This window comes from Lontra canadensis, unplaced genomic scaffold (assembly GCF_010015895.1).
Source record: "Lontra canadensis isolate GAN:19392208 unplaced genomic scaffold, GSC_riverotter_1.0 scaffold28, whole genome shotgun sequence".
NCBI classification, from domain to species: domain Eukaryota; kingdom Metazoa; phylum Chordata; class Mammalia; order Carnivora; family Mustelidae; genus Lontra; species Lontra canadensis.
In genome coordinates this window covers 12334428-12358401 of record NW_022631022.1, presented here as the reverse complement: position 1 = coordinate 12358401, position 23974 = coordinate 12334428, and the positions used below count along the sequence as shown (strand labels likewise).

The following is a 23974-nucleotide window of genomic DNA, read 5'->3' as shown; positions in this document are numbered from 1 at the left end:
TTTCATATATTTAACCTTTTATTCTTAAGTTTTTAGTTAAAAATAAAAATCTATGTACAGGGCGCCTGGGTGGCTCAGTGGGTTAAGCCGCTGCCTTCGGCTCAGGTCATGATCTCAGGGTCCTGGGATCGAGTCCCGCATCGGGCTCTCTGCTCATCAGGGAGCCTGCTTCCCTCTCTCTCTCTGCCTGCCTCTCTGTCTACTTGTGATCTCTGTCTGTCAAATAAATAAATAAAATCTTTAAAAAAAAATCTATGTACATAACAGTGTCTGTCACCCATAACATTTATCAAAGTATTTAAAGTATGAAAAACCTTGTCCCTCCAATCCAAGTTCCCAGAGTGAAGCAGGGTTAACTGTTCAATAAACTTCTTTCAGATGTTTTCCTACATGTATCTATCTACATACCTTTTTAAAATTAAGGTGTAATAAACATACAACATTATATTACTTTCAGTTATGCAACATAGTGAATCAATATTTGTATATATTGCAAATAAGCACTACGTAAGTTTACTTAACATCTATTACCATACATTTTTTTTTTCTCTTATGATGGAACTTACAAGATTTGCTCTCTTAGCAGCTTTAAAATATACAATACAGTATTATTTATAGTTGCCATGGTGTACATTACACCCTCATCACTAATTTATCTTATAACTGTAAGTTTATACCTTTTGACTCCCTTTACCCATTTCACTCACCTCCACCCCCTTCCTCTGGAAACTACCAATTTATTCTCTGTATCCAAGAGTTTGTTTGTTTTTTGTTTTTTAGATTCCACAAATAAGTGAAATCATATGGTATTTGTCTTTGCCTGACTTATTTCACTTAGCATAATACCCTCAGGGTTCATCCATGTTGTTGTAAATGGCAAAATTTCATTCCTTTTTTGCTGAATAATATTACACACACACACACACACACACACACACATATTTTAAATCATATATACAGTTAAAACCATCTTCTTTATCTGTTCATCCACTGATGGACTCTTATGTTGTTTCCACAGCTTAGCTATTGTAAATAATGTTGCAGTGCAATGAAGGTACAGATATACTTTCAAGTTAGTGTTGTCATTTTCTTCGGAAAAATACCCAGCAGTGGAATTGCTGGATCATATGGTAATTTTGTTTTTAATTTTTTGAGGAACCTCCATACTGCTTTCCATATTGGTTGTACCAATTTACATTCCCATTAACAAAGCGCATGGGTTCCTTTCTCTACACACCCTCACCAGCACTTGTTATTTCTTGTCTTTTTGATATTAGCCATTCTGACAGGTGTGTGATGATATATGATGTGGTATTCATCTGCACTTCCTTGATGATGAATAGTGTTGAACATCTTTCCAAAGGGTCTGTTGGCCATATGTATGTTTTGTCTAGGAAAATGTCTGTTCAGATCCTTTGCTCGTTTTTTGAATCAGATTGTTTGTTTACTATTGAATTGTATGAAAAACCAGGAATGGTATTAGCTATTCTACAGACCTTATTCAAATCTCACCAATTACCCCACTAATTTTACTCCAGGATCCAATTCAGGATTGCACACTGCACTAAGTTATCATGTCTCCTTAATGTCCTTTAATCTGGAAAGTACCCTCAGTCTCTTTGTCTTTCATGTTTCTGACTCTTATGAAGAATAATGTCTAGTTATAGAATGTCCATCAATTTGGGTTCATGTAATATTTCTTCATGGTTGAATTTAGGCTATGCATTTTTTTGCAAGAATACCATAAAAGTAATATTGGGACTTTACTCAGTGCATCATGTCAATAGTCAATAAACATTGGAATCTTATACATTATGGACTGTTAGGGACCACTAAATATTTAAGGACAGTCTGTAACATGAAAAACAGAGACTTAAATGCCCTCCACCAAAAAAAAAAACAACAAAAAAAAACAAACAGAAAGAAGTGAGTCAGAGGAATCAGAATCATGTCAGACTACAGGAGAAATCCTTTAGAAAAACTATAATTAACATTCTCAGAGGTAAAAGATGAAGCATCTGTCAAACAGAAGAGGAAGTTATGAAAAAAAGAAGCACTTAGAGAACAAAAAAAGAGCTGTCAGGAATTAAAGATATAACCGAAATCAAAAGTTTGATATAGAGTTGGAAAATAGAGTTTAAAAAAATTCTCACAAAGTAGAACTAAAAGACAAAAGAAAAGACTTATTCCCAAAATAAGGAAATTACAGGACAAATTTAAGTCCACATCTAAATAACAGGCATTCCAGAGAGAAAAAAAGAAAAGGGAAGAAATTATCTTCAAAGAAGCATTTTTTTAAAACTTCCCTTAATTCAAACAAATGAATTTTGAGAGTGAAAGGTCCCACTGAGTGTTAGGCAAAATCCATGAAAAAACATGCACAGTAAGGCATATCACAGTGACATTCCAGGGTATCAGATATAAAGAAATTTTAAGCTTTTAGAGCTGGAAAGACACAAATGGATTATACACAAAACAAAAAACAAGAGAATGTCTTTTAAATAATGGGAGAAAAATACTTCCTACATTGAATTTGATACCCAGCCAAAATATCTTCTTTAATAATGAAGATAAAATAAAGAGATTTTCAGACACTGGTGTTCTGAGTAAGGTAACAGAGGATATATTCCACCAAAATAAGGGTGTACATCATAGTAAGGGAAGATGCAGGAGATTCAAGACAGGAGATGAGAAAAGAGGATCCCCCAAATGATGGGGAAGGGAACTTTCAGAATAACAACAGTGTAAGATCTATAGAAAAAATAGTGCATACTGGAGCTGGAGGATAGATGGCTATAAGAAGGATGCTTCCAGAACAGGAATACCAGATCTGTCTAATAGGATTTTGTTAGAATGAAATAAGATAATACACACACAGTGCTTTGCATAATACCCAGCTTGCAATAAGCATTCAATAAATGTTAGTTGTTGTATTTGGAATGCTGGATTCTGTAATGAGGCCCCTGTTCCTCTTCCGATAAAACAGTCCGTAGACATTTCAACAGGTTCATACAATGAAAGGAGCATGCCTGGAGACTGAAGCCTAGTAAATTAGCTTAGTTTAGGGCTGTATTTCTATTTTAGAACTTGAGATGATAATTTTTGAAATGGACAAGTTAGCTTTTAGTTATACCTTCAAGGCTGTTCTATGGTATGGTTCTTTTTTCCTGTTTTTATTGCAACTAGATGTCATACTCTGTAAATCCGATCTTTAAGAAGCTATAAATAGGTGAGAAAGTAAAATACAACAAAATATAGTAAAATCCTAACCAGGATGACTGAAGGAATAAGTTTTTTTGGTTAACTGAAAGATCTAATTAACTTAGTTTAGTATTTACCAGATAAAAAAATAAACCACTTTATTTTTCTTTTTGGTTTTGTCTTACTGAATAGCCTTGTCCTTAGTAAACTGAACAGAGAAAATATCTACCTGCTTGGTAATTAATGATCTTTCAGGGCTTCAAAAACATGGTTGTGGTCAATCATCACTAGAGTCCACACAGATACTGAACAGGATTTCTCAACCTGGGCACTACTGACAATATGAGCCAGATAATTTTTTTGTTGTGGGGTTGACCTAGCATTGAAGGATGTTAGCAACATTCTTGGACTCTACCCACTAGATGTCAGCACCCCCTTCCACCAGCTGTGACAATCAAACATGACTCCTGCCATTGTCAAATGTCCCCTGGGTGGCTGTCCCAGGTTGAGAGCCACTGCTAAAGATATCAAACAGAATGTCTCCAACAGTGAGTAAAAGACCCTCCCTCTTCAAATAACACCTTTATTGAGATACAATTCCTATAATATACAATTTACCCACTTAAAGTATACAATCAATTTTAGAACACTTTTGTCATTCCAAAAAGAAAATACATACCTATTAGCTATCACTCCCTATTTCCGCCCCACCCTTAGCCCTAAGAAACCATCAGTCTACTTTCTGTCTCCATGGATTTGCCTATACTGGACACTTCATATAAAAGGAGTCACATAATCTATGATCCTTTATGACTGGCATCTTTCCCTTACAATAATGTTTTCAAGGTTCATTCACATTGTAGCAAGTATCACTACTTCATTCCCTTTTAAATTTGAATAGTATATTTCATGGATATATCATATTATTTGTCTATTAATCAGCTGGTTGACATTTGGGTTGTTCCCATTTTTTGGCTATTATAAAAAATGCTGCTATGAACATTCAAGTACAAGTTTTGTCCTGACATGTTTTCATTTCTCTTGGGTATATACTTTGGGAATAAAATCGTTGGATCATGTGGTAACTCCGTTTAATCTTTTTAGGAACTGCCATACTTTCCAAAGTAACTGTACCATTTTCTATTTCCACCACCACTGTATGAGGGCCCTGATTTCTCCATACCTTTAACAACACTTATTATTACCTAACTTTTTGATACAGCTTTCTTAGTCGGTATGAAGTAGTATCTAATTGGTTCTTTCTGCATTTCCCTGATGGCCAATGACATTGGACATCTTCCCATGTACTTACTGCGCTCCTTATTTCTCAAAATCTCTTAACTTAGAAATCTTCCCTACCGATTCAGTGTCCATTGCAGAAGCAGTGCCTGTCCCTGTGGAACAGAAAAAAACCATCTCGTTCCATACATTGCTCCGTGTTCCTTGTTCGCTGATTGCATTTTGTGAACAAAAGCATAGAACAAAAATCCCACTTACTGAAAATTTCCTTGTCTCAAGTAATTTTGGTATAGAAAAACACCTTTTAAAAACTTCTTGCAAGGCATCTTCCTTCTTCAAAATAAGTGATCTGAAATGAGTTTCTTAACTTCTACTTAAATGAAAAGGTCCCAAAGAACTATATTTCTAATATTAGAAAAATGAACAAATTTTCCAAACTAAAAGTCAATATACATGGTCTGAGGAGATGGAGAATATGAAACTGGGAATTATCCTGGAAAGTCTGGGACATATGGTTGCTATAAATATAGGACAATTAGGGGTTCTTTTTCCATTTACAAAGAAAAAGTAATAGTTTTGAATTCATTCCTATGAAGGCAAGTCAGTCTGTGATGTTCATTAATGTTTCTCTAGCCAACCAATTGTTCCAAATTCTGAATATCAAGCATTTCCTTGCAAGAGTTATTACCTATATTTGAACTGCATGCGGCTTACTTTATAAAGTAAATCTGCATTTAGTAAAATATAAGTAATTTTAAAACACCTGAAATCTGGGGTGCCTCGGTGTCAGTGTGTTAAAGCCTCTACCTTCGGATCAGGTCATGATCTCAGGGTCCTGGGATGGAGCCCTGCATCAGGCTCTCTGCTCAGCGGGGAGCCTGCTTCCTCCTCTCTATGCCTGCATCTCTGCCTACTTGAGATCTGTGTCTGTCAAATAAATAAATAAAATCTTAAAAAAAAAAACAAACCAACTTGAAATCTGAGTAAGAATTTAGAACAGCAGGTGATTTTAAACAGGACCATCTGTACTGGGCACAGCTCTGTCAGGAAATAATACTTTTTCTTATATTTCAAAGATACAAATTTCAGTTTCTTAAAACAATTTTTAGAATATAAAAAAAGAAAAATCCAAATCGCTCTTTTTGCAAAACTTCAATTAGAACTATAGACAGCTCTAAGTTTAGAAGGACAGACTATTATTAACTTTGATAAGGCTGCATAGCAGTTGAATTTCTGCTTTAAGAGAACCCAATGTTACAAAAAAATCAGAAATTTGAAAACAAAGTGTCATAGCTTTGAAGAATACTGAATATTTGCCTTTAAAAAGTTTCCATTAAATTGGAGTTAGAAATAATTTCCCAGGGCAAATCTAATGTATGAAGCAAAATAATAAAGGAAGACTCACTTCCCTACAATCAAAGCCAAACAACACAGCCAAAGTTTCTTTTGCTGTAATAGCCAACTTTTACTTTCAATTATGTTTTTTAATCAGTGAAAATAAATTGTATACATGAATAAAAATAATTTTATACATGAATAACTTTATATAAATATATCACAGTTTCAGTTTGCAGACTTAGCCATCAGCACTTTTTTTTTTTAATCAAGCTGATCTTTTAAAGTAATTTTAAGACAAAGGTAAAGCATGCAGAGGACACCGAATTAAAAGGAAAAGGGTTCTCAGCCTCCAACTATCTAATTCTACCCTCTGTCTTTCCAAGAGTCAGTAGTTGCTATTTTTGTGTGTTTGGGTCTCAAACTACTCAGAGTTTTCTTTGATATACTGTTATGCATCTTGCTTTTTTTTCTCTTCAACAGTATCTCTAGGTCTTTGTCCAATATCAGATCATGTAGAGACGCATTTCCTGTGGCTGTATAGAATACCAAAATTTATTTCACTAGTTCCTTATTGACAGATATTCAATTGTTTCTAATCTTTTTTTCTGTTATAAACAATGCCTCAATGAATAAACTTCTATTTTCTATATTGCATATATACCTGAGAAAATTTTCATTCTGTGTAGTAGATTAATCCGAACTAATCTGAACTGGAAACAGATCTCAGTGACTGACTGGCTGTTACAGAAGAGAACGGTGTCCAAAGTAAGCCAAAACCACATATAAATTTCAAAGATCAAAAATTCAAGATTAAAAGTGTGCATTTGAATCAACAGTGCCAACAACTTGCTCAATGCCAATAACTCCTGTCTTCACACAGCTATATTCAAATTGTCTATGTGCAAATGTCATGATTCTTCTGTGTAGATCACTGAAACTCTTAAAAAAAAGAACTGAAGTGGGTAGAAAAAAAGAAACAATAAATTCATAGCTATAAAAATGTTCAAACTGGGGATGTCTGGGTAGCTCAGTCAGATAAGCATCTGATTCTTGGTATCTGCTCAGGCCTTGATCTCAGGGTTGTGAGTTCAAGCATTGCATTGGGCTCTACACTGGGTGTGAAGCCTACTTGAAAGAAAGAAAGAAAGAAAGAAAGAAAGAAAGAAAGAAAGAAAGAGGGAGAGAGGGGGGAAGGAGGAAGGGAGGATGGGAAGAAAGAAGGAAGAGGGAGAGGGAGAGAGGGAGGAATTAAAATGTTCAAACTCTTGTTAATCATACTTAAATTAATTCAAGAGATCAAGAGATATTCCACAGATCATAAAAGATGAGAGTAAAAAGCTCTGAAGCTGAAACAAAGTTTCAGCTAAAACTCAGAACCTAAAACCTCTTTCTATAAGGTAAATTTAAACTTTTATTCTATTATTTATGTTAAGACGATAAATATTTTCTTGAACACATGAAAAGTTGACATCTTGACACAGAGGGTACTAGCTCATGTGAAGATCTGAGGAAAGTGAGTAAAAATTTTTTTTTAAGATGTTTTATTTGTCTATTTGACAGACATAGATCACAAGTAGTCAGAGAGGCAGGCAGAGAGAGAGGAGGAAGCAGACTCCCTACTGAGCAAGGAGCCCCTGCACGCTTGATCCCAGCATCCTGGGATCATGACCTGAGCTGAAGGCAGAGGCTTTAACCCACTGAGCCATCCAGATGCCCCAAGTAAGTAAAACTTTTAAGAACGGACCCATTTATAATATTTTTAAAAAATGAGGGACCATGTATTTTCTGCTTCCCAAATTCTGTAAAAAAAAAAACCTATTTTTTTTAACTTTTATTTTTAATGAACATCCTTTCTCTCACATTCCATACTACATAGATTCGCACATCTTAGATGTTATAAATTTTAAAAAGATCATAAAAATGCTTCTAACTTGAGCTTACCTATTTCCTAGCATGTGCAGATCTTGTCAACTAGAACTGCATTGGTATAGCCAGCCTCTGCCTTCTCCCTTCCACACTGACTCACGCTCTACTATGACTTGCTTATTTTAAATGTTTTTCTGGAAGCTCAAGATTTATTGATTCCATCTTTTTAGTATGTTGAGGGGGAAATGGTGTTAGCTAAACAAACAGTATAATCTGATCTAGGCTATAAAATCACAGTGCTATGGAAACTGGATGTCTTTGCTTAAAGCAAACATTCAACGTCCCATGCTTATCATCTGCTCAGCCAGCCGGCCAGCCAGCCTGTCTGGTAGATTTAACTCTAAGACACACACTGTTCTTGTTCTTTGACAACAGCCTCATACTGCTTGAAAATTTGGGTACACGTGTTCTACAGCCTTTAGCAACTCTCATATTTTTAAAGGGATTTTTACCTAATAGGCGGGGGTAGGAAGTTAGGAGAGGCCACTGTCCAGATCAGTTTCGGTTTGAACCATTCTCTGAATTTCAGTTTCTGTGGAGGTCTCCACGTGATAACACATCACAAACGACAATTTACCTGGATACATTTCTCTATCGTCACATGCTTTCAAGTTTAGCTTGTAATTTACTGTGAGGATTTTCAAATACAAAACATTTTTTTAAAATATGCTACTGAAGAGAAGGACTTTAAAGCAACCAAGAACAGGAATCAGACTGTGTTATCAAACCTGAACAGGACTTTATAATTATTTTCATAATTGAGCTTTAATATATCCAACATATTTTTTAAGATTTTTTTAAAAATTTTTTAAAAGATTTTATTTATTTATTTGACAGAGAGACACAGTGAGAAAGGGAACATAAGCAGGGGGAGTGGGAGAGGAAGAAGCAGGCTCCCAGTTGAGCAGGGAGCCCGGTGTGGGGCTTGATCCCAGGAGACTGGGATCATGACCTGAGCTGAAGGCAGATGCTTAACCAACTGAGCCACCCAGCGCCCCTCTCTTTTTTTTTTTTTTTAAGATTTTATTTATTTCCAATACACTTTTATAAGCAATTTATATTGCATGCCTCTAAACCAAAGGACTATAGAAGATAAGAAGAAAGTTTTGCATTTATTACAACTTTCCGTCCCCTTCACAAAAGGTGAAAGGCTGATCAATTTTCTCCATTGTTTCAAATTTATATTTCCAAGCAAAGGAAAATCACTAGAGGACTAAACGTATAAAGTTATAGTTTAACCAGGAAATGCCTACTACTAGATAACTGATAAAAGGGACAAGGTTCTTCCTTCCAGAAAAAAAAATATATTGATTTTTTGATTGAAAAATAAACAGACACACAGATTCATCTTTCTGAGCTCCAATAAATTATGTTACTACTTTTTTCTTTCTAGGAATGTCTGCCCAGCTATTAGGGAATTTAAAAAGGGTAAACTTTTTGGGCACCTGGGTGGCTCGGTGGGTTAAAGCCTATGTCTTCGGCTCAGGTCGTGATCCCAGGGTCTTGGGATTGAGCCCTGTATTGGGCTCTGTGCTCAGCAGGGAACTTGCTTCTGCCTGCCTCTCTGCCTACTTGTGATCTCTGTCTGTCCAATAAATAAATAAAATCTTTTTTTTTTTAAAAAAAAAAGGGTAAACTTTTGAAGAGACTGAAGCTGATAATCTCTGCAGAATTCTATCTTTAGTCTTTAGTAGATGATTTCTACTGTTGAGAAAGATCTAGTGGCTTCAATTCTAAGACCCCAAGAGCTGTGTAAAATCTCAGATATTAATTTAAAAACAAGTAAATGGGAGGAGATTAATTAAAATCATCACTTTAAAATGGCTCAAGGGAAGCCAGGGTACCTGGGGAAGTAGTCTAGAAGCTTCTGCTTCCAGCCTTAATCTAGAGTTTCCAAAGATTTGAGTTAAGTTAGTCCACTCAAGTGGTTTTCACAGTTTTTACAAGTCCTCAAGTGTTACTCATGCTACGTGATCCAGTAGTCACATGGCGAGAACCACATCTCTATTCAGTTTAATTTCTAAAGAAAATCAGGAAGAGTAAACAATGATAACAGCTAAAGAAGAATGATCAGGGCACCTAAATTTATCTATTGTTATCCCGCCTGCTTCCAAATGGATTTGGCAGTTTGGAGATAACACACAAGGTAAATTAAGACACTTCAAGATAACAGACAGAATTCCTCCAAAAGAAGCAAAAGGAGTCAGTTTTTTGCATTTCTTTTAGCTTACACTGCAAAAATAAAAATCTATTTTCTAATTATAACAATGTTCTTTTCAAAACTTTAGAAGACTTGCTATTGAATATATATCATTTCCCCAGTGTGTTCTGAAGAATCATAGATCTGCTGGATACTAAAAGAGGTCAAAGGTGGGCACATAACTGGGAAACATTTGGTTAAACAAAACTCAAAAGTTCATTTCCTGTAGGACTTTAGAACTTCACTAGTGTGCATTGTAACAGCCTAAGAAATACAGCATGTGGTACTATACAAACTTATTTCCCAATGGGATGGGTTTATATGAGGTTATCTTGCAGACTGGGGAGGAACACATTTCAAAAACACTGGTCCAGAGGAAGAACTATAAATTCCTTAGCATGGGATACTAGGTCTTTCCTAGCATTTCCAATCTACCTTGCAGCCTTGTCTATTAATATAAGACCCCCGATAGAGTACTATGCTTTTGCTAAACAAATCCTCTATTTCTCCCTCTCAAACTAACTTATGCTTCCTGGAAGGTTTTTCTCTCTCAGCCTGTGTGAATTCTCCTTATGAGGCCCAGTTCAATGCCATTCTAATGGAACTTTTCCTGATGAGACTAAATTGCTAATTTCCTCCTCTATAATTCTACTTTACTTGGATCTTTTAACATCTGTATTAACAGTTCTCTTCTACTCCAAAAAAAATTATTAAATTACTTTTTAAAAATTTACATGGCCTGACTTACTAGAATATATCATCTTCATGTCAATTAATCCCTCCTTATAAAAACTAGCTATTGAGACCACAGGATGTACTCTATGATGTGGAGAGAACTTACTTAATAGTTCTAGCATTATGAAACCAAATCAGCAAAGTGACAGGAAATGCTACAACACCCAGAGAAAATGGTTTCAGATTTTCCTTTTCAGACAATAGACTAAGTCCCACTTGCCCATTTCAAGAGGGTTGAACATTGTTGGAGCAAAAATCCAAAGGGTTAAATGACCTGCTTGTCTCCCGACAGTTTGACTGCCTTCTTCGACCTGGAACTGAATTTCATTTTCTGCCGCCAGTGTGATAACCTGGTAACGTTTGGGCTCCAGATCAGAATACTGATTCCCTGCCCATATTTTTCACTGCTTTGACTATGGCTATGTTCCCGGATCATTTACTGGATTTCCAGCCTCAGAAAAAGGTTTTCAGCCAGTTTTCTTTGAGTTTTAAGGGGCTGTTTTCCTTAGGAAATGGTAGTATGACCTCTTCCCTACACTGTCTCTAGCCTTCCCCATCTGCTCCTGACCTTTTCTGCCTTTTAGAGACCATGAGCCATTCCCTCACCCACCCTTGGCCTATGGAATCCACCACTTGCAATCTGCACACAGTTAATAAATCTTGACAGATAAAACATTTTGCACGAATCTATAATTCAAGTTCCATGAGATTATAACCCTAATTTCCTATTAATACTATAGCCAAGTTAAAAAAATACATCCATGAGATGGAATCCACACTTGGATTCAGATGAAATTACCCCATTTAATAGTTTAAATATAACCTATGAATGTTTAAAAATGTTTAAAGGGAAGATTAAAAATAATCCCTAAGCTTTGCCTCATTGTGCTAGGCTTGCCACTGTCTGGCTCATAGCAGGAAGTCTTTTATTTTGCTCATTGGTCAATTGCTCCAGATTAGTCACCTTTAAAGGTAACTGAATCTGAAATCTACGTATGTTTCTTCAGTGTATTAAACAGCAGCTAGCATTAGTGGGTCTGGAGAACACCTGTGACAATTCAGTATTTATCAAAGTTTTCTGACTACTTGAATGATGTGAACCTCTTGCAAACTCTCAAGGCAAGCAGCCTTGAGGCTACAATCATTTCAACTCTCTGATCCTTAATTTAAAACCATTTTACATATTCTCCTGTCTTCCTCACATAGACTGGCCCATCAAAAGTTGGGATGATGTCTTCTATTCTTTTATATTTCACAGTAAAAAAATTCTTTAAAAAATCAGCTTGCTGCAGTTTCAGCAGTATTTTTCCTAATCAACAAATAATATTAAGCAGAAGCAAGGCACAGTGATTGGCAAATACTTTCAAAGATTTATTGTCAGCAAAATGAATATATTAAGAAAGGACCTGAAAGGACTGACCCAAGAATATCTCTAAACAACAAAGAAAATAATTTATTATCAAATGATTCCCAATGTTTCTTGTCCTCCTCCTCCTCCTTGTTCTATTTTTTTTTTTTTTTAAAGATTTTATTTATTTGACAGAGACACAGCGAGGGAGGGAACAAAAGCAAGGGGAGAGGGAGAGGGAGAAGCAGGCTTCCTGCCGAGCTGGGAGCCCGAAGCAGGGCTCAATCCCAGGACCCTGGAATCATGACCTGAGCCAAAAGCAGACCCTTACCAACTGAGCCACTCAGGTGCCCCTCCCTCCTTGTTCTTCTTCATTTTTTGTAAACTTTGGTAGAAGACTACTTATGTACTGGTAGAAAGAAATGATTTCTCTAACAACTTCTACCTTTTGAAATAATCTCTTTTAAGTTTTTAGAAAAAAATTCAGAAATAGAAATTCATTATTCTTATGATTTGATTACCTGATCATTTGATCAAGTGTAAATTTAGCTGATCCATAAACAGTTTTTGAAGTCCCCCCCAACGAGGGTTGAAAATTCATACAATTTTTATTGAAGAATATAATGTATCAATGAAAACAGAGGACCAAGGGGAAGGATGTGGGTCACTGTTGTTTAAGAAAATAAAAACTCAATGGATTCCTTTAAAACCAAAATTTCCTCACTTAAACAGCAGGTACCAGTGGAGAAAAATAAGGTCACTGAGATGTGGTTCCATTCCTTCTGCCATCACAGCTACCAAGAAGTATAGCTTTAGGTGCCTGCCTCAATAGACTGGAGCACCGTCAAAGTTACAGGGGTATCAATGGCTTGAGGCTCAGAATGTAATGCTCTAGAGAAACCCTGTCCAATGGAACTTTGTGCAATAATGGAAATATTGTGTATCTGTGCTGTTCAATGCAGTAGCCAGTAGCTACTTGCAGCCACTGAGCACTTGAAGTATGTCTACTACAGATAAGGTTCAGAATTTTTAAAATTTGATTTCATTTCAATGAATTTCAATCTCCATAGCCACAGGTGGTTAATGGCCACTGTATTGGACTATGGAGTTCTAGCAAATTTTTCAGTAAAACAACACTCTCTGGCTTTAAGCTTTTACTTTTAGTTCTTCCCCAGCAATTCAGACATGTCCCCAAAGCTGACTAACTACTGCTCACCATACTGTGTTTGGAATCATGCCTACATTTTTTAAAAAAATCAGTTTTGTTTATCATACCTAAGGAAAGGTTGAGTTAAACTTTGTAAATATGCTTTTGGGAAATAAGTCACATTAAGAAAAGAAGGAGCCCAGTGGGACACAGTGGTACCCCAAAGTGATAATGCCTGTACATACAAAGCTAGCAATAGCAGTGTTCAGCTGAACTGGATTTGTTCAAGACTGCATGGTAGCCATCTCTTCGGAACCCCAGAAATAGAGAAGAGTACTTTACAGTTGCCTGGGATCTTTTGTGGACAGACGAGAAGGGCTAAATCAGTGAAACTTGGGTTATAACCATCATTTTGTCTCCATTAGTGCCTGTAGTCTGGTGAATCTTGGGAAAACTTACGTTACCTGTATTGAGTATGCAGATTTGATGGGCTTCTATCAGTATAATATATTTCGACAGTTTAACCACCTGTCCTATAAATTTTTTAAATGCTAATTCAGGATAATATCCAAAATAATTTTAGCAGGTTAAAAAAAAAATCCCAAGAGCCAAATACATACTTTCTTTCAGTAAAGGGAAGGATAACTGTAAGAAGGATATCTTTTAAACCCCACCAGATGCATACAATTATTTATATGAATTATATAAACTTGAATTTTTATGAATATCCCAAAGACAGAAACTATATAAATATGAAATTATAATAGCTGAGTTACTTTGCTTTTAGCCTATTGATAACTGCCAACCAACCATTTGAATATAAAAATATATGGGCACACTGGGATATCTTTTGTAAATGTAATCTTTTGTTAATGACATTAAAAAAATAAAGAGATAATAGAAGATCATTTGATTCCTAAAGATCAAAATAAAATAAAAACCAAGTTATAATGTGATTTTCATAAAGATATTTGTTACAAATATTATAAAATATGAAAATTAACTTAAATCAAAATTGTGCTATTAATGCAAACTGTGATATCTTAAAACGACTACTAACAGACTCTCTGAATAGGCCTATATCTATAAAAGAAATTGAATTGATAATTAATAATGCTCCAAAACAGAAAGCACCAGGCCCAGATGTGCTCACTGGTGAATTCTACCAAACACTTAGGGAAGAAATTATACCAATACTCTATAAACTCTTTCAGAAGACAAAAGCAGAGGGGATACTTCCTAATTCATTCCATGGAGGTAGAATTACCCTAAAACCAAAACTAGACAAAGACATTACAAGAAAGGAAAACAATAGACCATTATCTCTCATGAACATTGATACAAAAATCTTCAACAAAACATTAGCAAATTGAATCCAACGATGTATAAGAAGAAAAATACAAACATAACCAAATAGGATTTAGACCAGGTAGAAAATTATTTCAATGTTTGAAAATCAGTTATCATGATACATCACATCAACAGGCAGAAGAAGAAGAAAAAAATCACAAGATTATATCAATAGGTGCAGAAAAACCATTTTACAAGACCCAATAACAATCCACGATAAAAGTGCTCAGTAAACTATGAATAGAGGGGAACTTCCTCAGTTGGATAAGGAATAGCTACAAAAAACCTGCATCTGACATTATACTAAGTGGTGAAAAACTAGAAGCTTTCTTATTAAGATCAGGAACAAGGCAAGGATGCCCCCTCTCACCACTCCTTTCAGCATTGTAGTGAAAGTCCTGGTTATACCAATAATAATAAGAAGAAGAAGAAAAGGAAATAAAAAATATACAGATTGAGAAAGAAGAAATCACACTGTCTTTGCAAATGATATTATTGTTTTATAGGAAATCCAAAAAATTTGACCAAAAAACTTCTGCAGCTAATGAGCAATTTTCACAAAGTCACAAGGTCACAATATTGACATAGAAAAGTCAATTCCTTTCCCATATACTAGCAATTAGCAAGTAGAACTTGAAATTAAAGCCACAGTATCATTTACATTAGCATTCCCCAAACAGAAATAGTTATATATAAACCTAACAAAATACAAGATCTATAAGACTGATGCATGAATTTGAAGAAAAACTAAAAAGATGAAGAGACAGTTCATGTTCACAGATAGGAAGACTCAATATTTTCAAGATGTTTGTTCTTTCCAACTTGATTTATGATTTAATGCAATCCTAATCAAAATCCTAGCAAGTTATTTTGTGAATTTCAAAAATTGATTCTAAAATTTATTGGAGAGGCAAAAGAACAGTCAATAAAATAGTGAAGAACAAGAACAAAATTTAAGGAATGACACCACCTCACTATTTAACTGATAATCCAGACAGTGTGGTAACGGTGAAAGAACAGACAAAGAGTTCAATGAAACAGGACAGAGAGCCCAGAAACAGACCCACATAGTCAACTGATCTTTTTTGTTAATTTATTTAAATTCAATTTAATTAGCATATAGTGTATTATTAGTTTCAGAGGTAGAATTCAGTGATTCATCAGGTGCATATAACACCCTGTGCTCATTACATCAAGTGCTTTCCTTAATGCCCATCACCTAGCTACCCCATCCCCCATTTAAGTCAACTGACCTTAAATAAAGAAACAAAGACAATACAATGGAGAAAAGAAAGTCTCTTCAGCAAATGATGCTGGGATGATGGGCTATTCACATTTAAAAAAAAAAGGCAAGGGGGGGACCTAGGTGGCTCAGTGGGTTAAACCTCTGCCTGCAGCTCAGGTCATGATCCCAGGGTCCTGGGATAGAGCCCCACATCGGGCTCTCTGCTCAACAGGGAGCCTACTTCCTCCGCTCTCTCTGCCTTTCTGTCTACTTATGATCTCTGTCTGTCAAATAAATAAATAAATAAATAAATAAATAAATAAATAAATCTTTAAAAAAAAGAACCTAGACACAGACCTTACAACCTCTGTTAAAATTAACTCAAAATGAGTCACAGACCTAGATGACTTTGGGTTTGGCAATGACTTTTAAAATACAATACCAGGGGCACCTGGGTGGCTCAGTGGGTTAAACCTCTGCCTTTGGCTCAGGTCATGATCTCAGGATCCTGGGATAGAGCCCCGAATCAGGCTCTCTGCTCAGCGGGGAGCCTGCTTCCCCCTCTCTTTCTGCCTGCTGCTCTGCCTACTTGTGATCTCTCTCTCTCTGTCCAATAAATAAATAAAATAAAAAAAATACAATACCAAAGAGATGTTCCATGAAAGAAATTATTGATAAGTTGGATTTCATTAAAATTAAAAACTGCTACTTTGCCAAAGACACTGTCATGAGAATGAAAACACAAGTTACAGACTGGGAGAAAATATCTGAAAAAGACATATCTGGTGAAGGACTATTATCCAAAATATATAAAGAAGGCTTATAAACTGACAATAAGAAAACACACCTGACTTAAAAACGGGCCAAAGACCTCAACAGACACCTCACCAAAGAAGATGGAGATGGCATATAAGCATATGAAAAGATGTGCCACATCATATGCTTTGAAATGCAAATTTTAAAAATAATGAGATACCATCACACACATGTTTAGAATGGCCAAAACGTAGAACACTAGCAACACCAAACACTGGTAAAGATGTGGAACAACAGGAACTCTTATACCCTGACTGTGGGCCTGCAAAATAGTACAGCCACTTCAGAACATCAGCTGGCAGTTTCTTTAAAAACTAAACTTACTCTTATCATATGATTCAGCAATTACACTACTTGGTATCTACCCAAAAGAGCTGAGAACTTAACTCTACATAAAAACCTGCACACAGACATTCACAGCAGCTTTGCTCACAACTGCTAAAACTTGGAAGCAAACAAGATGTCCTTCCATTAGTGAGTGTGTAAATAAACTAAGGTACATTCAGACAATGGACGGTTATTCAGTACTAAAAGAAAAAGGAAAAAAAAGCTATCAAGTCATGAAAAGACATGGAAGGAAATTAAATGAATATTACTAAGTGGAAGAAACCAATTTGAAAAGACTACCTACAGTATGATTTCAACTATGTGACATTTTGGAAATGGCAAAACTATAAAAGCAGTAGAAAGATCACTGGATGCCAGGGATTAGAGGATGGAGAGATGAAGAGGCAAAGTAGTGAAAATACTCTGTATTGTACTACAATAGTGCATAGATACATGCCATTATAAATTTGTCCAAACCCACAGCATGTACAACACCAAGAGTGAACACTAAATTCAACTCTGGACTCTGGATCGTAACAATGTGTCAGTGCAGGTTCATGAATTGTAACAAATGTACCACTCTGGCCCAGGCTGTTGGTAATGGGGAAGGCTACATGTTTCAGAGTAGGAGGATACAGAAAATCCTGGGCCTTCTGCTCACTATGCTCTGAATCTAAAATTGCTCTAAAAAATAAGGTGCATTAAATAAAAACAACACCAACTGAGACAATTTGGAATTCTTGAGTTTACAAACTGAAAAGAAAGAATCTATCATCTACGGCTAGAATCTGACTCTATCAATGACATAAAGTCACTAAAATAGTGTCCAAATCACTGTTTTCAATGAGGCATTAAAAAAAAAAAAAAAGTGAGGGACGCCTGGGTGGCTCAGTGGGTTAAGCCTCTGCATTCGGCTCAGGTCATGGTCTCAGGGTCCTGGGATAGAGCCCCGCATCAGGCTCTCTGCTCAGCAGGGAGCCTGCTTCCCTTCCTCTCTCTCTCTGCCTGCTTCTCTGCCTACTTGTGATCTCTGTCTGTCAAATAAATAAATAAAATCTTAAAAAAAAAAAGTGATAGGATCAGCTTCTTTAAAACTATAAGTTGTGCATTAAGAGTAGCTTTGTGGCCAACAAATTGGACTGTCTAGCTGCTAATTATCTCCTGCCATGAATTTGCTGTATAATTCTTATTTATTTCTGTATTTCTTTTGTACATCTAGTATTGATGTAGTTTTCCCCCAAGAATATGCATATCAAAATTGAGTCTAAGAAAAAAGAGTTGTGTTTTAGTTCATAATAAGGCTTTGGAAAAACCGTATTCCTTTAAAAATGTATCTTGATCTTTGATCGAGTCTTATGAAGAAGTGCTTCCCCAGATTTCTAGTTTGTATTTTTGTGTTATAGTTGACCTTTGAATAACACAGGTTTGAACTACACAGGTCCACTTAAATGTGAATATTTTTTATAAATACAGTACAATACTATAAATGTATTTTCTCTTCCTTCTGATTTTCTCAATAACAACTTTTCTCTGGCTTACTTTATTATAAGAATATAGTATATAATACACATAACATATAAAATATGTGTTAATTAGCTGTCAATCAGCAAGACTTCCAGTCAACAGTAGATTATAATTGGTTAAGTTTTGGGGGAATCAAAAGTTATATGCAGATTTTCAACTGCATGGTGACTGACTGGGTGGAGTGGCACCCTTAACCCCTGTATTGTTCAAGGGTCAACTGTGCTTTTTACATTTTTATTATTTTTTTAAGATTTTAATTATTTATGTTAGAGAGAGAGAGCAGGAGGGAGGGGCAGAGGGAGAAGGAGAAGCAGACTGTGCTGAGCGTGGAGCCCAACATGTGGCTCAACACAGGACCCTGAGATCAGGACCTGAGCCAAAACCAAGAGTCGGATGCTTAACTGCTTGCACCACCCAGGTGCCCCCAACAGTGTTTTTGTTGTTGTTGTTTTAACAGTGTTTTTTAAATATGGTCTTTTCATGCATTTTCTATTACCTAATTATTAACCTGGATTCTTAAATGTATATATGATTCACTTTATACACATATAAAATAACAATTATTATGTTATACAATGTGGTACATTTCAGTTTACAATGTACCTTCACATAGTCTCACCACAAATTATAAGGTAGATAATGGCTGCTTTTTACTGAGCACCATTTATCTGCCAAACAGACATGAAATTTTCAGTCCTCAAGCAACTCTGCCAAGTTTCATAAATTTCATACTTCATAAACATGAAATTAAGACTCAGAGAAGCATAAGAGGATTGAGAGGAATTAATATAGCTAATTCATCATACTGTACATTTTCATTCTACCCAGGGATGAAGAATGCGGGTATCCTAGATGTTTAAACCCTAAATGCAGATTTGCAGTGATTTAAAATTGAGGTAAGGAGTAGTTTAGGTGATAAATTCCAGTCCTAACTATAACCTTTTAGTTTTAGATTCCAAAGTGAAAGCCTCAATTTTATTGGTAACAAATATATTATCAAAAATTATCTGGTTAAAGAAACAGAAAATTCCATGGTAAATAATTGACATGCTCAGCCCCAAAGTGAAATAAACATCATAAAGGAGATGAAGGGTTAGGCAGACACAAGTTAAAGGAGAGGTAACCATCTTGAGCTATGCCATTACTAAAATGACCTTGATGACCTAGGTAGAGTTCCAGTCAAAACAGTTTAGAACTAGTGTTAATTTTGTTAAGTGTGAAACTGTACTGTAGTTTTTATATATTTAAAAGGTCCCTAATCCATTACAGATGAATTCTGAAGTATTTATGGTAAAATTATATGATGTATGGGATTTACTAAAAAAAAAAGAAAAAAGAAAGAAAATCCAGGAGAAAAAAGGGAGGGGAAAGATGGATGACATGACTGGCAACATGTTGGTAACAGCTGAAATTGGGAGTTTACTGGGGGTACACAGTGTGTTTGAAATTTTCCATAATGAAAGTTAACATGTAACTGAACAAAAGGTAGGTAGTTTATAACAATTACTGAAGAAAAAGAACATAATGAAATTCATAAACTGTGTTAAAGGAGGTAGAAATATATAGTATGTGTTATTTGAACAATAAAATTATTCAGGGGGTACCTGGCTGACTCATTTGGTGCACCATGTGACTCTTGATCTTGGGGTTGTAAGTTTGAGACTCATGCAGGGTGTAGAGATTATTTAAAAATAAAATCTTTAAAAATAAATAAAATTAAATTAATCAGAAAGAACAAAGTAAATAAAAATGTTGGGTCACAAATCAAAAGAACAGAAAAAGAAATATTTGAAAGATAAACTGGTTCTCCAGTAATAGTTTAAATAATAATCCCCACACTTAATTTTCACTCAACAATGGCAATAAGAAAGGACCTGGACTCACAGATATAGGGTTAAAAAGAATCTATCAGGTTTCTTAGTTTAAAAAAAAACATAATTTAAAAAATGTTTTATTTTTTAAATTTTAATATTTTTATTTTTAATATTTTAAAAATTTAAATATTTTTTAAAATATAAAAAATTAAAAAGTTTAAAAAATCATAATTAAAGTTTCAAGTTCAAGTGACAGCAAGCATCCAATATCACATTCCACTAGGAGGCCATGACCATTACCTCTTTCTTCTTGTCCTCAAACATATTTTTAATAGTCTATTCTCTTCCACAGGGTGATAATCATGGGTATTACATTTAAATGGATTGCCAAGAATGTAAAAGGTTAGGAAATACATTAAGGAAATCACATATTCTATTACAAAGAATGCTTAATTTAGTCTTTCTAAGAGTATCTTCACTTCTAGAATACACACAATGTATATTCAGACAACAGGTATGAAAATCAGGTACCTCACCTAATGTAAATTAATTAAGGTACTAACAGTACCTTAAGGATTTGGTAAGTAAATACCACTCTTAAGGTATTTACCAAACTGAACTAACTCAGCTTCAGAATCTAAAGAAATCACTTTCATCCATAGTTTATCACTAACCACGGCTAGGGAACATAACTGGGTGGGGCGCCTGGGTGGCTCGGTTGATTATGCATCCAACTCTTGATCTCAGCTCAGGTCTTGATCTCAGGGTCATGAGTTCAAGCCCTGTGTTGGAGCCTATGTTTAAAAAAAAAAAAAAGGGACCATAACTTGGCAATCATGGAATCTTCTTCTGTGGAGGAAACAAACAACTCTGAGAAAAAAAACGTCGAGATACTAACAGTCAGAAGTCCCTCAGCAATGAAGCCTACCAGTTTAAAAAGCCCCACCCAATTACAAAGTCTCCAGATCACTTAGTAGTGACTCATTCTCAAATATGAAGAGACAGCCAAGGTTCACCAGACACCTGAAGGAAAATGTCCAATAACAAAGAGAAACAAAAAACAATAAGCAAAATGACCCATAAGAACCATTGACAATGCAGGATTCATAACAACCCTTAAAAAACAAACAAACAAACAAAAAAACAGAAACAAACAAACAAAAAAAACAAAAACCAAAGCTGAAGAAAAATATTTTCAAAGAAATAAGAGATTATATTTATGAAACTAGAATAAGAATAGGAATCACCAGAAAACAAGATAGAACTTTAGAAATTTAAATAACCAAAATTTTAAAATTAAAGAGAAGTGGAAACTTGGGGGGAAATCTTCCAGAAAAAATTGGAAGAATTGGAGGCAAAAACAAACAAACAAACAACAACAACAACAACAACAACAACAAAAACACACTAGAAAATGGGAGAGAAAAGTAAATTATAGGAGCAATCCAAGAGATGTAAACTTTGGCTCTCTGGAATTCTAGGAAGAAAGAACAAGAGAAAAGGGTAGAAAGGGCATTTTCAAAGAAATAACACCTTATTTTTAAAACAGGCACATTTTATCTTGATAAAAATTTAAATTTGTTAAAAATTAGATAGGTAATCATGTATCTCAGAGTTTAGGTGCTCACCTACCTAAAGTAGGTATATGGACATTATTATATGCTATACTATATTGTCCTCTAGTTGTATTTTTTTTTTTTAACAAATTCTGCTGTCTTCTCACCTAAACTGTAAACTCTTCAAAGCCAGGAATAATATTTGCTACTCATGGCAGGCACATATTCTATTTCTGATAAATACTAGTTAAACTCATTTGCTTTCAAGATGATTTTGGTTTCCATTAAGCTCTATGACTCTTTAAGAAGGTTCTGTCTTTCAGCCTTGATACAAAAGGTAAAGGTCATTCTTGGCTAAAACAGTTACTCTAAACTCCAGGAACAACTCTGAGAATCCAGTTCTAACATCGTTTGGAATGAAGTCACTCTATTAAACAATGATAAATTTAAAGCTGGTCAAATGGCCTTTGTTTAAATACCCTTTAAAGTTTTAGCCCATTCAATCTTCTTTTCAGAAAACTTAATCTGAGCCTCTATCCAGACACATAGTTCTATGGTACCAGTTAGTGGAATATGTAGGCTATGAATCAGACTCCACTGTGGAAACTAATCCTTGAGTCACGATCATAATATTCCACTGGCATCCACCCCAGGGACAAGGTATTCATTTAAGAGTGCTGCTCTTTCATGCAAAGGCTGAAGTGGCAAGTAGCTCCCACTCATCATTACAGTCATGCCTTAAATATCCTAGTTTGGTTATCTGTTTGAGCAAGGCTGTCTGGTCACCCTCATTTATCAGGATTCTACAGTCATCTCTACCATTCTAAAGGGTCCCTTTGTTTTGGTTATTAATTTAGTAAATATTTATTGAGTGTCTGTTTTGAGCAAGGCACTGTTCTAGGTACTGGGAATACAGCAATGAGTAAGACAAAAGGTCCCTGATCCAGGGACTTACATCCCAGTAAAGTAGAACCCAGAAAAGTTTACCCATTTGCTTAATTTTTTTCTCTAGAATCCTCTGATTAAGTCTAGAAAATTTACATTTGCTTGTCTGCTTGCTTGCCTATCTATTTCTATCTCCCCATCTTTAACTATTTTTTTGCTATGCTTCTGTTTCCCCACTTCTTACCTGAAATGTTTAATATCTTATTAGGCTCCCTGAAATTAGGCTAAGCCACAAGTGGCTACAAAGTCTACAAAAACCAGTTACCAAGATTTCTTAAAGTGCTCCAATGGGAGGACAGGTCCTAAGTTTTCATGTCCTGCTTTATATTTGAGAAGTAATAAATACTTTTAAGAAGCATAACAAAGTTGTACATAATGAATTTCTAAATTTTCTCCTTACAGAACCATCAAAAGGATAGTTCATAAGTAAGCACTGATTATATATGGTTTTTCAATTCGTTACACAAACCAGTGTAAGATTTAAAAATTCTTGGTAGTACCCTAATTGATGCTGCTATAGGAAAGTATATAGAAAAGATTCAAAATATTCTTAAAGAAGGAGATAGAAGATATCACTTGAAAAAGCCAAAATATTTAAGAAACATATAATATTTCAATTGTGAATTTTTCAAATCTCATGCTGAGAGGGGGAAAAAAACTAATGTAGGCAACAGTTTTAAAAACAACATAGACAAGAATTTTTTTTATAAATTTAAGAGCTTCCCTTAAGTAGAACCACAAATGTTATAGACTAATATTTTTAAATTCTTAAATGAAACTAAAATGTAATCCTGGAAAATTTAATAGAATTCTGCAAGAGTCATATTAAAGTTCTTTTATAAAACAGGTAGGCAACCTTGCCCTTGAATGTTTCTTGGTCCAAACAACCTCTTCTATATTACATGGTCTCAATCAATAATGAGTCTAATGCCTAAGTAGACTTAAAATTCATTGCAAATTATTTTGGCCCTGGCTACAGTATACCTGTAGCTCTGCTGTATGTAAAAATGGGAGAAAGACTCATCAGATACTTCAACTATAAATTGTTCTCATAAAAGAACGGTCTTCTCAAAGTGTGTCTGAGAAATTAGCAGCATTGATACAACTTCAGAGCTTGTTAAAAATATGGAACTCTCAGACATCCCAGACCTACAGAACCAGAATCTGCCTTTTTAAAAAAAAAAAAAAAAAAAAGATTTTATTTATTTATTTCACAGAGAGAGAGAGAGAGAGAGAGATCACAAACAGGCAGAGAAGCAGGCAGAGTTGGGGGCAGGGCAGGA

The 23974-nt window shown here is 35.1% G+C and overlaps 1 protein-coding gene across 5 annotated transcripts in view; it reads right to left on the bottom strand.

The window, feature by feature from the left end:
- NEDD4 (NEDD4 E3 ubiquitin protein ligase) overlaps nt 1-23974 on the bottom strand; it is a 128222-nt gene that overhangs the window by 41170 nt on the left and 63078 nt on the right. Inside the window, exons 1-2 of one of the 5 annotated variants that reach the window (XM_032864893.1) lie at nt 23712-23721; nt 22957-22964 (exon numbers count right to left, since the gene is read on the bottom strand). The exons of the other annotated variants lie outside the window; for them this stretch is intronic. Coding sequence (XP_032720784.1) covers nt 22957-22964; nt 23712-23715 — 12 coding nt within the window. The 5' untranslated portion in view covers nt 23716-23721. Of the gene's footprint in view, nt 1-22956; nt 22965-23711; nt 23722-23974 lie in introns of those variants that run through there. 5 annotated transcript variants of the gene reach the window in all.